This window comes from Salmo trutta, chromosome 12 (assembly GCF_901001165.1).
Source record: "Salmo trutta chromosome 12, fSalTru1.1, whole genome shotgun sequence".
In the NCBI taxonomy this organism is placed as follows: Eukaryota; Metazoa; Chordata; class Actinopteri; order Salmoniformes; family Salmonidae; genus Salmo; species Salmo trutta.
This window is the reverse complement of record NC_042968.1, coordinates 85,914,530-85,929,666: the sequence shown is the minus strand read 5'-3', so window position 1 is coordinate 85,929,666 and position 15,137 is coordinate 85,914,530. Positions and strand designations below refer to the sequence as shown.

General features: G+C 38.8%; 1 protein-coding gene across 1 annotated transcript; it reads left to right on the top strand.

Annotated features, from left to right (window-relative positions):
• The first annotated feature begins 219 nt into the window (after positions 1-219).
• Positions 220-13,801, top strand: LOC115204547 (uncharacterized). The gene is made up of 3 exons (XM_029770212.1): positions 220-321; positions 560-677; positions 8,725-13,801. The coding sequence occupies exon 3, from the start codon at positions 9,317-9,319 to the stop codon at positions 13,250-13,252; it is 3,936 nt and encodes a 1,311-aa protein (XP_029626072.1). The 5' UTR covers positions 220-321; positions 560-677; positions 8,725-9,316; the 3' UTR covers positions 13,253-13,801.
• Positions 13,802-15,137: the final 1,336 nt, after the last annotated feature.

Sequence of the window (15,137 nt, the reverse complement as noted above, 5' to 3'; positions counted from 1 at the left end):
TTATTGTTCATTTCACTTTTGTTGTTTATCTATTTTTCTTGCTTTGGCAATGTAAATATATGTTTCCCATGACAATAATTGTAGAGAGAGAGAGAGAGAGAGAGAGAGCTTGTTATTTACTGTAACTAGGAGGCAGTGCTTTCTAATAGATGTGTCACACCCACGGTATTTGGCACAGCCTAAGCATGGCTACATCATACTATCGTGTAAGCCTGTGATTGGACTATCCATTTCCTTTGTCACATGTACTTTTTCAGCAGACTATCTTCAGTGAAGCTGCTTATGCCTCTCCTCTCCCTTCATGCGTGTGTAAATCCCTCTGTAAGTGCATTTTTACTTTTATGTTCTGTTTGTTTCAAGAGCTTTTTGTAACATTGTTTGCATTGATAATCATTGAAATACTTGTAAGAGATCTGTTTGTGGGTTAGCTGCTTCACTACCAAAGATGCACTGTTGACTGTAGTGTTAAGTTATGTAATGTCTGTAATATCTACTGCAGTTTACCGTGTGTGAATGCCATAAATCATGTAATGTTTCTTATTTTCATCACATTATACAGACCTACCAGCTAAACAGTTCAGCATCTGAGAACATGGGGCAATCTAGAAGTGGCTTACACTGACCAAGCCGACTGGGACCTACAAGATCATTTATACACAGAAGAGACCGTGTTTAAGGTATGTAGTAAGGTTTAGGGTTGGATCCAAATGTATTATTCAGATGTACACAAATGTTATGAGAGTTAAATAGATCTTCAAAATATTTGCTGTCGAATTCGAAGGGAAAATGGATCTATATCTGCCGGTAATTTCCTGATGTCACCAGCGACGGCAGCACCCCCTGGTTTACCGCACCTTTGAACTTTAGATCTGGAATAGTATAGCTTATTGAAGTCTTGACACTGATGGTCGGTCGGACTATAACATGTAGCCTAATATAACATTAATTTGTGAATGATTAAGTATTTGTTGCATAAAATTAAACACCAAATGTACATTTTGACAAAGAAATAGGAGTGGAAAAATATAATTTTTCAGCATCTCTCTAGCGCATTTACAAATGGGCGGGTACTGACCGCGGGCTAACGTCCAATATTTTTTTGGCAATTGACACTATTGCCTTTAATTTCCTTAAAAACAGTTAAACTGATGTAATTAGAAAAATGCCGGGAAGGCTATAAACCTCGCTCCACGAGAAGAGCAGAATTGACAGTAAAATCATAACAGATGCCAACTACATTATTTATGCCTTCATTCTATCGACTAATACCATGTATTCTTGTGAGTAGTGCTTTATAGTCTTCTAGTTGTGATTGACAAATAGCCAGACAAATATTCTGAATTATAAGCAGACAAATATCTAAATAAGGCTTTAAATATTCAAAATTTTTACTCGCACCCCCTCTGATTTTTTCTTCTTCATTTATTAAACTAAATATTAAAAATACAAAATGTAACAAGCTGTGGAAATCTGTAGGATCAGTAGCGTATGCAGTGTGTGGAGAGGGTGTTGTCTGGTGAAACAGACCAAAAAACCATAAGGTGTTGGAAGCCAGCCTGCCAGTCAGGGAAGAGAGAGAGTGTTGGCTGATGTGGCCACCCTTTATAGCCTGCAGGCCAAGCCTACCCAGGTACGCTACATCAGCTGACGATCCTCCCAGCTCTGCCCACTTGTTTGCAGTACTGAATATTGCTCTCCATTACTCAATTTTGGATCGTCATTAGCACAGTATACATGATCCCAATTTTAGCTCCAAGACACTAGCAATCTGAAAAGGGAGGTTGTGCTGATTTGTTGGCACATTGAACCATGTCGTGTACGTACTGTAGTTTAAAAATTCAGTGGATAGTGGTAAAACAATGACGTCATATGTGGATTCCTACATCTTTATGCATCTTTACCATTTGGGTTTGGCATTTTGGAGAAAAAAAACAAATTTTTTCTAGATTTCTTAAAAAATATTTGGGTACATCTTCTAAATCAACTAATATGCCATCTTAAGCCCTGTTTCCATTGAATTAGGGCCAAACTTGATCTGGCTCGAATGGAAAACTCAAATTAAAGCTAGGTCAGGGGAAATCTGGTGCTAGACCGATTAGAATTCATGCAGGTGATGCTGTTACTATGCAACCACCAGATGATCACTGCTGGATGCTGACATGTTTAGTTTGTCTGGGTTTGTTGCTGTTAGCTAGCACATGGACAAGCAGTAGTCAGACATGACACGAATTACAACCATAGCTGGATCCATTTTTGAGAACAGTCAGCCCTCGGATGCTAGCCAGCTAACATTAGCTTTCAAATCAAAGTTGAAATGAGCTAGTTAGCTAGCTAGCACATGTGAGTTAGCAGGGATTTAAGCTAGCTAGGTTTTCTTGAAAGCTAGCTAGATACATCTATCAAACCTGTCGTCTGGGTCTATTTGCAAGCTAGCTAGTAGTCAATGCCCTGGCAAACATGGTAGGAACAACGCTAACCATTTAACTAGCTAGCTAGCAAGCAAAAAATGTGTCTAGCTGGCACTGGCAGCAGTATAGGGTAACATTAGTTAAAGTGTGATAAGGGTGCTAGCTAGGTATCTAGCTAGTTGTAGACATGACTTTCTACAAATTCTAGCTAGCTAGCCAGCCTACATTAGTGAAGCTAGCTGCACAGTCACATTGGCAAGCTAGCAACATGACTAGCATAATTTCTAAATTCTGGAGGCAGTGGAAATGCAATTTAAGCTAGCCCACCAATGCCGGCCTAGTAAGGCCAGATAGCCCACCAGGGGTTGTTGGGCTGGCATTATGATAACATTGTGCCACCAGTAGGAGTAGTAACGCCAATGACGATAACCCCTGAATTTTAGGTCAATTAAGATTTAAAAAATATATATAGGCCACAGATTCTCAGATCATTAACTAAAGTGATATGATTAATCATTTTGCTCACAATGTACTTTCCCTTCATTTACACTCAACAAAAATATAAATGCAACATGCAACAACTTCTAAGATTTTACTGTGTTACAGTTATGGAAACCAGTCAATATAAATACATTCATTAGGCCCTAATCTATGGATTTCACATGACTGGGCTGGGGTGCAACTATGGGTGGGAAATGAACATTAAAATCTCTGGCAACAGCTCTGGTGGACATTGTATCAGTCAGCATGCCAATTGCACGCTCCTTCAAAACTTGAGACATCTGTATGTTTTTAATAATGTGTCCCTCAGTTTTATGTCGGTGTTACCGCCTTGAAAATCACTCATTACAAAGATATACAACGACCTTGACATTCCCTCTAGTGGCCAGCTGTTATCGGGGGAGGGGTCTATGTACACTTTGTTTTGGTGCTCATCACACCCTTCCAGTATGTCATACATTTGAGGATTCCGTTAATAATTTGATGTCTAAATTCAGTGTAACTTGGTGCTACCACGTTTACACTGAACAAAAAATATAAACACAACATGTTAAGTGTTTGTTCCATGTTTCATGAGCTGAAATAACAGACCCTAGAAAGAGTTTTGTGTATGGAAATGTATTTCTCAAATTTTGTGCACAGATTTGTTTACATCCTTCTTAGTGAGCATTTCTCCTTTGCCAAGATCATCAATCCACCTGAAAGGTGTGCTGGGGACAATAAAAGGCCACTCTAAAATGTGCAGTTTTGTCACACAACACAATGCCGCAGTGTCTTCAGAAAGTATTCAGATCCCTTGACTTTTTTCACATTTGTTACGTTACAGCCTTATTATAAAATGTATTAAATAAATAAAAATTCTCAGCAATCTACACACAATACCCCATAATGACAAAGCAAAAAAAAACAGAAATACCTTATTTACATAAGTATTCAGACCCTTTGTTATGAGACTCAAAATTGAGCTCAGATGCATCCTGTTTCCATTGATCATCCTTGATTGAAGTCCACCTGTGTTAAATTCAATTGATTGGACACGATTTGGAAAGGCACACACTTGTCTATATAAGGTCCCACAGTTGACAGTGCATGTCAGAGCAAAGACCAAGCCATGAGGTCGAAGGAATTGTCCATAGAGCTCCGAAACAAGGTTGAGTCGAGGTACGGACCTGGGGAAGGTTACAAAAAATGTCTGCAGCATTGAAGGTCCCCAAGAACACAGTGGCCTCCATCATTCTTAAATGAAAGAAGTTTGGAACCACCAAGACTCTTCCTTGAGCTGGCCACCCAGCCAAACTGAGCAATTGGGGGAGAAGAGCCTTGGTCAGGGAGGTAACCAAGAACCTGATGGTTACTCTAACCGAGCTCTAGAATTCCTCTGTGGAGATGGGAGAAAATTCCAGAAGGACAACACTCTCTGCAACACTCCACCAATAAGGCCAGACGGAAGCCACTCTTCAGTAAAAGGCACATGACAGCCCACTTGGAGTTTACCAAAAGGCACGTAAAGGACTCTCAGACTATGAGAAACAAGATTCTGGTCTGATGAAACCAAGATTGAACTCTTTGGCCTGAATGCCAAGCGTCACGTCTGGGAAACCTGGCACCATCCATACGGTGAAGCATGGTGGTGGCAGCATCATGCTGTGGGGGTGTTTTTCAGCAGCAGTCACTGGGAGACTAGTCAGGATTGAGGCAAAGATGAACAGAACAAAGTACAGAGAGATCCTTGATGAAAACCTGCTCCAGAGCGCTCACAACCTCAGACTAGGCCGAAGGTTCACCTTCCAACAGGACAATGACACTAAGCACACAGCCAAGACAATGCAGGAGTGGCTTCGGGACAAGTCTCTGAATGTGCTTGAGTGGCCCAGCCAGAGCCTAGACTTGAACCCGATCTACTGTAACATCTCTAGTGAGACCTCAAAATAGCTGTGCAGCAATGCTCCCCATCCAACCTGAGCTTGAGGATCTGCAGAGAAGAATGGGAGAAACTCCCCAAATACAGGTGAGCCAAGCTTGTAGCATCATACCCAAGAAGAATCGATGCTGTAATCACTGCCAAAGGTGCTTCAACAAAGTACTGAGTGAATGGTCTGAATACTTATCTAAATGTGACATTTCTGTTTTTATTTTTAATACATTTGCAACAATTTCTAAAAACCATTATGGGGTATTTTGTGTAGCTTGATGAGGAAAAAATCTATTTAAGACATTTTAGAATAAGGCAGGAACATAACAAAATATGGAAAAAGAAGGGGTCTGAATACTTTCCGAAGGCACTGCATGTACATTTTAATAGCCTTTGTTTTTATTGATCTATAGAATATATTAAATACTTTTGTTTTTTTTCTAGCATTCAAAATAATATATAATCCTAAATCCCCAAAACATGTCAGTACAACTCCACTGGGCCACTTCTTTCCCTAAGTACTTTAAACATAAACATAAAGTTGTGCAGTGTAAGTGACTTGGTTTATGTTTTGATAAACAGTTCAATGTAAACAAAAACAGCCGGGTAACTATTTACCATTTTAAACTGTTTTTCATGGTTGCAAAGGCGAGGGACGCAAATGCTACCACAATTCAAGAACGACCTGTATGGCACTCTGCTATGAGAAAACAAGTGGAGTGTGGATGTGCATTTCATTGCAATGTGTCAATGTTTACTTTTACTATTAAACAGAAATGCAGTTCTCTGGATGCTCACAATTGTTCTGGTGGTCTGTGTGTAATATCAAGAGTCAATCAAGAGCAAAAGATTTGCATGGCCAAAACAGTTTTTGGTGTTGTTTCTATATGTTTGTGTAAGGTAGGAGTTCGTCCACAAGAGACAGAGTTCATCCACAAGAGAACAGCTTGTGGCATGATAGTGTCTTGTATGATTTTCTTTTAGACGCAGCCATCTGCAGACCCTCACTGAAACCAATACTATCACCATCTACTGGTCATGGTGATTCTTCAAATGTCAACTGCCTTCGCATAATCCTAAATCCTGTTCCCCTTCCTCCTTTCCTTCCCTGTCCTCCTTTCCTAGCTCCCTTTGCTTTGCTTCTTTCCTAGCTTCCTTTCCACTGTGAACCTCATCCCATTACCAAAAACAGGAGAGGTTAGAATTTTGCCAGAGGCATGGTCTTTGTGACTAACTTTCACACCCATGATTATTCACGATTAATGAAGGATTATTACTAAAAATGGCAGCATCCAAAATTATTGACACCCTTGATAAAGATTTAAAAAAAAAATTCAAATACTAAGCTATATTCTATGCTAAAAAAAAGGAAAATATATTATTTTATCCTAATACAATTGCTCAGAGAAAGAGATGTTGTTGTGGTTGTGTTTCAGATTATTTTGTGCCCAATTGAAATGAATGGTGAATAATGTATTGTGTTATTTTGGAGTCACTGTTATTGTAAATGATTAAGGATAATGCTGAATGAATTGCGAATAATGATGAGTGAGAAAGTTAGAGGGTCAAACTTCATGTCTTAAAGTATTGATGGACTGTTGTTTCTCTTTGCTTATTTGAGCTGTTCTTGCCGTAATATGGACTTGGTCTTTTACCAAATAGCCCTATCTTATGTATACCACCCCTACCTTGTCACAACACAACTGATTGGCTCAAACGCATTAAGAAGGAAAGAAATTCCACCAAATAACTTTTAACAAGGCACACCTGTTAATTGAAATGCATTCCAGGTGACTACCCCATGAAGCTAGTTGAGAGAATGCCAAGAGTGTACAAAGCTGTCATCAAGGCAAACAGGGGCTACCTTAAAGAATCTCAAATATAAAATATATTTTCATTTGTTGAACACTTTTTTTTAGTTACTTCATGATTCCATATGTGTTATTTCATAGTTTTGATGTCTTCACTATTATTTTACAATGTAGAAAATAGTAAAAAAAATAAATAAAGAAATCCTGGAATAACTAGGTGTGTCCAAACTTTTGACTGGTATTGTATTCTATTATTATTTACAATAAAAGTGACTACAAAATTACACAGTACATTATTTACCATTAATTTCTATTGGGCACAAAATAATCAGAAACAAAACCAAAACAAACTGCAAATGCATCCAATAAGTTACATTAGTCACCAGCTTGATGTAGTCATTGCGTGCTAGGAATATAGGACCAAATATTAAACTTTTGACTACTTTATTTACAAGAATCTTCAGAGGTGTCAATCATTTTTACCCTTATCATTTTGAGAAAAAAAGTATTACTTGTTGAACAAAATCTCTTTCTCTAAGCATTTGAAATAATATAATTTTCATTTGTTTTTTTATAATATAATACATTTAAATTTTAGCTTCACTGTCCAAATACATATGGACAATAAAGTTGCATTCTATTCTATGCTCTTGGGGCCCGATTCAGACTTGTACGCCTTTCATTGAACTTTTTCAGTACATTTATTTAAAGCCATTCACTTAAATTTGGTGTACCTTTTTAACTTAAATTATCTCGACAGACTCATTTGAATATATGGAGAGACCGGTTCAGAATATTAGGGATCATTGAAAGAAAGCCATGTAAATACGTACATTCGTCTCATTTTCAGCACCAATTGGTAGATTTAAAAATACTCTGATCTTGTATATTATTTAGGGTTAGGAAAGTATTTATGAATAATAAAAACAAAACAGGTTTGGAGAGGTTTTACGAACAAAATATATTGGTGAACCAAAAATCCAGTGGTCTGATTAATCAATTGTTCAATCCATAAACAATTGGAAGGTGAGAAAAGTATACAATAGGGGATGAACAGTAGTCCTACAAATCTACCAGAACAATCCTCACTAATCGTAGAACTGTGGTAACAACAGTGCAGTCGTTGTGAACCGTGCACCAGGCTTCAGGTTTAAGATACTGTGTATGGTCTGCATTCCATAATGATTCAAATAGGCTAACTTGTAATACGTTAGCCTGATATGATCCACTATTGCTAGCGATCCTGAGGAACAACCACATGAACCGGATAGAGGAAATAAAGGTAAACTAACAATGTAATGGAATGATGCAAAATGTAAGAAAACTAACAGTAAAGAGACAGTTATAAATGTATGTGGGTAAAACTGACGGTGGCTACCGTTACTGGCTAATATTTAACACCATACAAATTGTAAAAAAAATACAGTGAAAAGTCTGGGTATAACAATTAAAACATTCTAGGAATCATAAATCAACTCGGTATGTAGATGTCGTTCCACTTGGAACTAACAGGTTGCTCAACCTTATTCATCGTTTCATTGCACACAAAGGTGGTGGAATTATGAGGGAATTAAGTCAAGGTCAGAATATGGCGTATCTGTAGACACATCTCCGCCACACCTTCATTTCTATGATCTTCACCCCAAACGAATAGCAGTTGAATAGCATGCTATTCTCATTCTTAAGTTCAAGGTCAGAATACACGTAGATTGAACAGCACATAAAGAGGGAATTCCTTTCCATTTACATGCTCTTAACCTGGGTCAGGAATCCCCCCTTGGTGCCCTGGATGGAATTGTAGATTAGAAATGAATGGCATACTACTGTAGGTGTTTTCACAAATTCCAGGTGTAAAATTAGATTTTGAATGTTGTTGGGTAACTTCTGTTTTAGATGTCTTGTTCTAAATAATATAATAATCTCTTATCCTGTCATAGGAATTGTAGGATTCCCATCACTACTGAAGATTTAGAAGAGCTTGTCCTTTCATAAAACTTTTCCTTGCAAGATTACGGTACTGAAATAACAATTTTATGTTCTAAAATCAAGTTGCTTAATAAAACTCATCACAAGTTTGAATTTTATATTCTAGGTATCATAGCTGAGACCAGATCCTTATAAGAAGAAACATCAAGAGGGAGAACCTACAAGAAGCCAGAAGATGTGCTGCACTGCAGAAGCTGGCTCAAATTCATCGTGGATATGTACTCTATACATTTTTTTAAATTGGCTAAGACAATAATACAAGAGCCTTGAGCAGTTTCTAATATCACCTGTATGAAAAGACAAATTATCCATTGGACTAATTAGTATGTTAAACATGCATCATTTAATTTACAAAGTTGTGAACTGATTGTTTAATTTATATATTCTCGGCAACACAGAAACAAAATCCCTTCTCGATTAGGTTCTGGAGTTAGAGGTATGAGATTTGATACTAAAGCTAGTGGCGGATCCAGGGTGGAGTCTCTTTGCTAGCTCCACCCCCTTCTCTCCGCAAGTCTCGGCCAAGTCTATTGGCCAAATGTCTCATCCCCTTCCGTAATTTGAAAGATGCCAGGTGCACCCCTGTGAAAGTGTAATTCAGCCAAAAAACTAGTGACACGAAACCAACACACCGGAACAAGTACCCCTGGTTGTTCGTTACATCTCACAGACATTAGTTACATTTATCTTAAACTGAAATGGCTCAGAAAAGACAGAGTGATGAGCCATTGGACAGAGCCCCCAAAAGGTCCCCAGTTTCTGATTCAATGAACTCAACCCCTACCAATATAGCTCATGAACTGAATGCCAGATCCCCTGGTTTTGTTCCCCCACACCTCCCCCAAATTGACAACACAGATAATGGGCAGTCTCAGAACCTGCCTTCACTGCCTTTTACAGCAGGTGAAAATGATGCCCATTCATCCACTAATGATGCTCAGCAAATGGATCCTCTTGGTGCTTTGAATGCGTACTTAGAGAGACTTCAGCAAGGTGACGATGGCATAGACAGATCCATAAGAGTGATTAATCGAGCAAAGTTCAATACAACGGAAATTAGACAGCGGCTGGACATGAGTCGGGATGATGTGAACGACTATGCCGTCTTCTATGTTATGATTTTAGAGGCAATAGATGGACTTTCAAAGAAAATTACAGAACTGGCCGGTGCTAATGATGTAAGACTGTTACAGTTGGAGGGTGACTTTGTGTTCCCAGTCTCAGCCCGTTTGCCAAATGGAGAAGTGGAACCTAACACATTTCTTTCGTTAATTGAGCGGTTGGTCCAGAGTAACCAAGAAATATTGACTGATGACACCCTAGAGCTTGTTGTACAAATCGTGCACAATCTCGAGGGTGGTGTTGGTCCACGTAGAAAGGTGACAGATATCTTCGATAGTGAGCTAATTAAGAAAAAGCGTATGCACCTCATTGTACTCACTAACAAAGACAACAACCTTTGCTTTGCCACTTGCGTAGTTATGCTTTTAGATCCAGAATTGACTACGAGTGACGCTGAGCAGAAAGGCAGAGATCTGCAGACTTCAGTTGGGTTATCTGAGCTCACTAAGGTTTCTTTATCAGACATTAACAAATTTGAGAAGGATCTGGGTGTTAAAATAGTGGTATTTTACCGTGAAAGGTCAGATATAAAACACTTTAAAACACCTTTTAAAAAAACTCATGCCAAAACAGTGTTTCTTTACCTGCATGATGACCATTACTATGGTATCAAAAACCCAAAGGGGTTTCTGGGAGTTAGCTATTTTTGCAACTTTTGCTATTCTGGCTATAGCAAAAAGAATGACCACAAGTGTGAGAATTGCTGCAATGTCTGTCATCATGCTAAGTGCCCAGATCAGCCAAAGAAGACCATCCAGTGTACAGAATGTTTGCGTTTCTGCAAATCTAAATTCTGCCATACACAGCACAAAGTTCGTAATTTGAATAAAGCCTCTGGTAAAATGTTTTCCAGGTGTGATCTAACCAAATACTGTTCCCAGTGTAACAGACGTTACAATATTAATGTGGCCAATCCGAAGGAGCACAAATGTGGAGCTAATCGATGCCTCTGCTGTAAAGCTGTTAAAACGGAAGCAGAAGGCCATCAGTGTTTCATTCAAAAACTTGAACCCGAGGAGCCTAGTGAGAAGTACATCTTCTATGACTTTGAGACAAGACAAGACACAGATGAGCACGTTCCCAACTTTGTGTGCTGTATGGATTTCCATGGGGAAACCTGGACTGCAGAGGGAGAGGACTGTGTTAAAGCCTTTTATAAAAAATACAGAACAAACAAGTACAACGGCTATACATTCATAGCCCACAACTCAAAGGGATATGATGGGTATTTTTTGATGAAATATCTAGTAGACAACATGATTACACCAAAAATCACAGCACAAGGCAGCAAGCTTATATGCATTATTGACAAAGACTTTAAACAAAGATACATTGATAGTCTCAGTTTTTTATCAATGAAGCTGAGTGACATGCCAGAGGCAATGGGCTTTGAAAATGACAAGAAGGGATATTTTCCACATTGGTTTAACACACAGCAAAACCAGAATTACATTGGCCAGTACCCCTCCCCTGAAGAATATGGTGACAGAACCATGATGAAGAAAGAGAGGGAGACCTTTCTGCAGTGGCACAAATCAAAATCTGAATCAAAATCTGAGTTTGACTTCAAGAAAGAGATGGCAGAATATTGTAAGAATGATGTGATCATTCTACGGAAAGCATGCTTACGGTTTAGGGAAGAGGTCCTTAGCACTACAAAGGTTGACCCACTGCAATGTGTGACTCTTGCATCCCTGTGCATGAAAATCTACCGCACAAGATTCTTACCCAAAGATACCATTGCCATTCCCCCATTAGACAATTACATCCAAAGTCAGAAGACTTTTTCTACTCCATCTATTCAATGGTTGGAATATTTGTCTCACAAGGAAAAACGATCCATAAAGCATGCTCTGAACGATGGAGAAAAGCGGGTGGGCAAGTACTCGTTGGATGGTTTCTCAGAGGATGATGATGGCACCACAGCCTACGAGTATGCTGGCTGCTATTTTCATGGTTGCCCGGACTGTTATGACTATAATGCTCTTTGTAAGCAGACCAAAATGACCTTTGGTGTCATGCATCAGAGTTTCCAGGACAAAATCAGCTCGTTGCAAAAGGACCACAATTTGAATGTGAAGGTAATGTGGGATCATGATTGGAATGATCTCAAAAAGACAGATCCAGAGGTCCAGACGTTCTTGAAAACCTTTGAAATGCCTGAGCCCATGGATCCCAGAGATGCCTTTTTTGGGGGTAGGACGAACGCACTCCACCTGCATTACAAAGTGCAACCAGGGGAGACAATCCAATACTATGATTTCACGTCACTTTATCCCTTTGTAAATAAGGCAAAGGCTTACCCCATCGGACACCCTAACATAATTGCACGTGAATTTGAGCCACTAGACAAATACTTTGGTTTCGTCAAAGCCAAAGTATATCCCCCAAAGGGTCTGTATCTCCCTGTGCTACCATATCGTGCTGCTGGCAAGCTTATGTTTCCACTCTGCAGAATCTGCTCTGAGTCAGAGAATCAAGAGACTGAGTGTACTCACTCAGATGAGGAAAGGGCTCTAACTGGAGTATGGTGTACTGTTGAAATGGCTAAAGCCATTGAGAAGGGGTACAAAGTTGCCAAACTGATTGAAGTGTGGCATTTCCCCAAAAAGTCTGAATCTCTCTTCACTGAGTATGTCAAGACCTTTCTAAAAGACAAACAAGAGGCCAGTGGGTGGCCTCATAGTGCAGCTGATGAAGTTAGCAAAGAAGCGTACCTTCGGAGATATGAGGAAACGGAAGGTATTAAGCTGAACCGTGAAAAAATAGTTGTCAACAAGGCCATGAGAAAAATTGCTAAGCTTTTTCTGAACAGTCTTTGGGGAAAGTTTGGCCAAAGAGCAAATCAAATGAACACAACTTTGATTAAAGATTTGCAAGAACTTCTGAACTGTGTGTTCTCTCCTGAGATAGATGTTTCTAATATCTCTTTCTTGAATGATGATGTTGTCATGGTGAATTGGAAGTACATTGAGAAGCGCCACAGTTCTCCTGGTCCTGTTAATGTTTTCATTGCCGCTTTCACAACTGCCTATGCTAGACTGGAGCTCTACGACCTCATGGAAAAACTGCAGAAACGAACACTGTACCATGACACAGACAGTGTCATATTTGTGAGTAGGCCTGGAGATTGGATGCCAGAGCTAAATGAGTTCTTGGGGGGCCTGACGAGTGAGTTAGATCCAGGTGATCACATTGTGGAGTTTGTATCCGGTGGACCAAAGACATATGGATACAAAACACACAATGGAAAGAAATGCATGAAAGTTAAGGGGATCACGTTACATCATTCCAATGCAACTTTAGTACATCTGGAGTCTCTCATAGGATTGGTCAATGACTTTCTTAGAGATAGGGACAATTCAGAAGACATATTGACACAGAGTACCCAGATTGTCAGGGACAAGAGGAGATTCACTTTAAAAAACCGCTCTGCCCCAAAACGATTTAGAATAGTGTATAACAAGCGGAGGCTTTTCCCAGACTACAGTACACTGCCCTATGGGTACTAGGTTCTCTGTCTGTACTATGCCATTCTTGAAAAGTGTATTTAATCAATCTAATGGAAGAAAATCACTATTCTGTGAAGAATGCCTGTATATGTTGTATATTAATATTTTTGTAATTATGATAGCACTGCTGGGATTGTCAAGACCCTCGATTATGATTTCTGGGCAAAAGTACAGAACATTGTATTTGTTTATGCTATCCTTATCTCATAGCTTGTGGTAAAGTATATAGAGGTTATATGTAAATTTACCATATTCCATATTATATTGAACATTATCTGTATTTGTTGTATCTGACTTATTTTCTTTTTGTATTATTATACGATATGTGATTTATTTTTTACTTTTCAGGCCATATTTATACTGTGTGTGTATATATATATATATTTTCAATATTGTACTATCACATTTTTGAATTGTCACATTTTTACTTATTTAAAATCTGCAAATAAGTGCAAAAGTAATTAAATACATTTTAGAGTGGAAGCTATTTCACATGTTATTATGGCATAATAAATTCCAATTTACCCAATAAATAACTGGGAGTTTATATAGAGTGTGCGACTCTATTTATATAGCTTATAACAAATTCCATAGACCCAATACATAACTAATAAATGCCTCAGAGCTTAGTTCAATTGCCGTACCCCATCAGAATCCACTATAACCTTGTTTTACTCCAATGTTTGTAAACAAAGTAATTGTTAACAAATACTGTACAGTGCCTTCAGGAAGTATTCACACCCCTTGACTTTGTTCACATTGTGTTGTGTTACAGCCTGAATTTAAAATGGATTAAATAGAGATGTGTCACTGGCCTACACAGAAAACACAGATAATATTCCAAAATGTGTATCCTGCACTGAAGTACTACTGCAACTTTTTGTCCTGAATACAAAGTGTTATGTTTGGGGAAATCCAATGCAACATATTACTGAGTACCCTTCTCAATATTTTCAAGCATAGTGGTGGCTGATTCATGTTATGGGAATGCTTGTAATCGCTAACGACTGGGGAGCTTTTCAGCATATAAAATTAACTAAAAGGAGCTAAGCACAGGCAAAATCCTTGAGGAAAACCTGGTTCAGCCTGCTTTACAACACACACACTGGAAGACAAATTCAACTTTCAGCAGAAAAATAAAAACAATAGGCAAAATATACACTGGAGGTGCTTAATAAGACATTGAATGTTCCTGCGTGGCCTAGTTAAAGTTAAAGTTTTAACTTTAATCAGCTTCTAAATCTATGGAAAATCTTGAACATGGCTGTCTAATAATTTTCAACAACCAACTTGACCGATCTTGAAGAATTAAAAGAATAATGGGCAAAGATTATACAAACCAGGTGTGCAAAGCTCTTAGAGACTTACCTAGAAAGTCTGACAGCTGTAATCGCTGCTAAAGGTGATTCTAAAATGTATTGACTCAGGGGTGTGAATATTTATGTAATTGTATTATTTCAGTATTTCATTTTCAATAAAACAAAAATGTCCAAAAAACATGTTTTCACTTGTTATTGTAGGGTGTTACGTACGCCTCTCGGAAGAGGGAACGCAACACCCTGCTACAACTCAACCCTCTGTGGTGTGAAAGAGGTATGGGACTGTAGGTGTGAGTAAGGATGACAAAAGGCAGAGAATTACCGTTTACAGGGAATTTACTCCGTCGCACGGTAAGTTTGGGGAAAAGGGGCTGGAAAGCAAAGAAAGTAAATATCAAAGCCCCCTCTCCTACCATACCTGCCTACCCACTACTTACCTAACTAGCACCACCTGGTGCACTAACCAAAATACAGGGGATGGTCCGCCCAGGTCTTTCCTAGTGTGCATAGACAGTAAACTACTACGGGTTATGTATGCCCGTGGGCCTCTTGCCTAAGCACTCCCT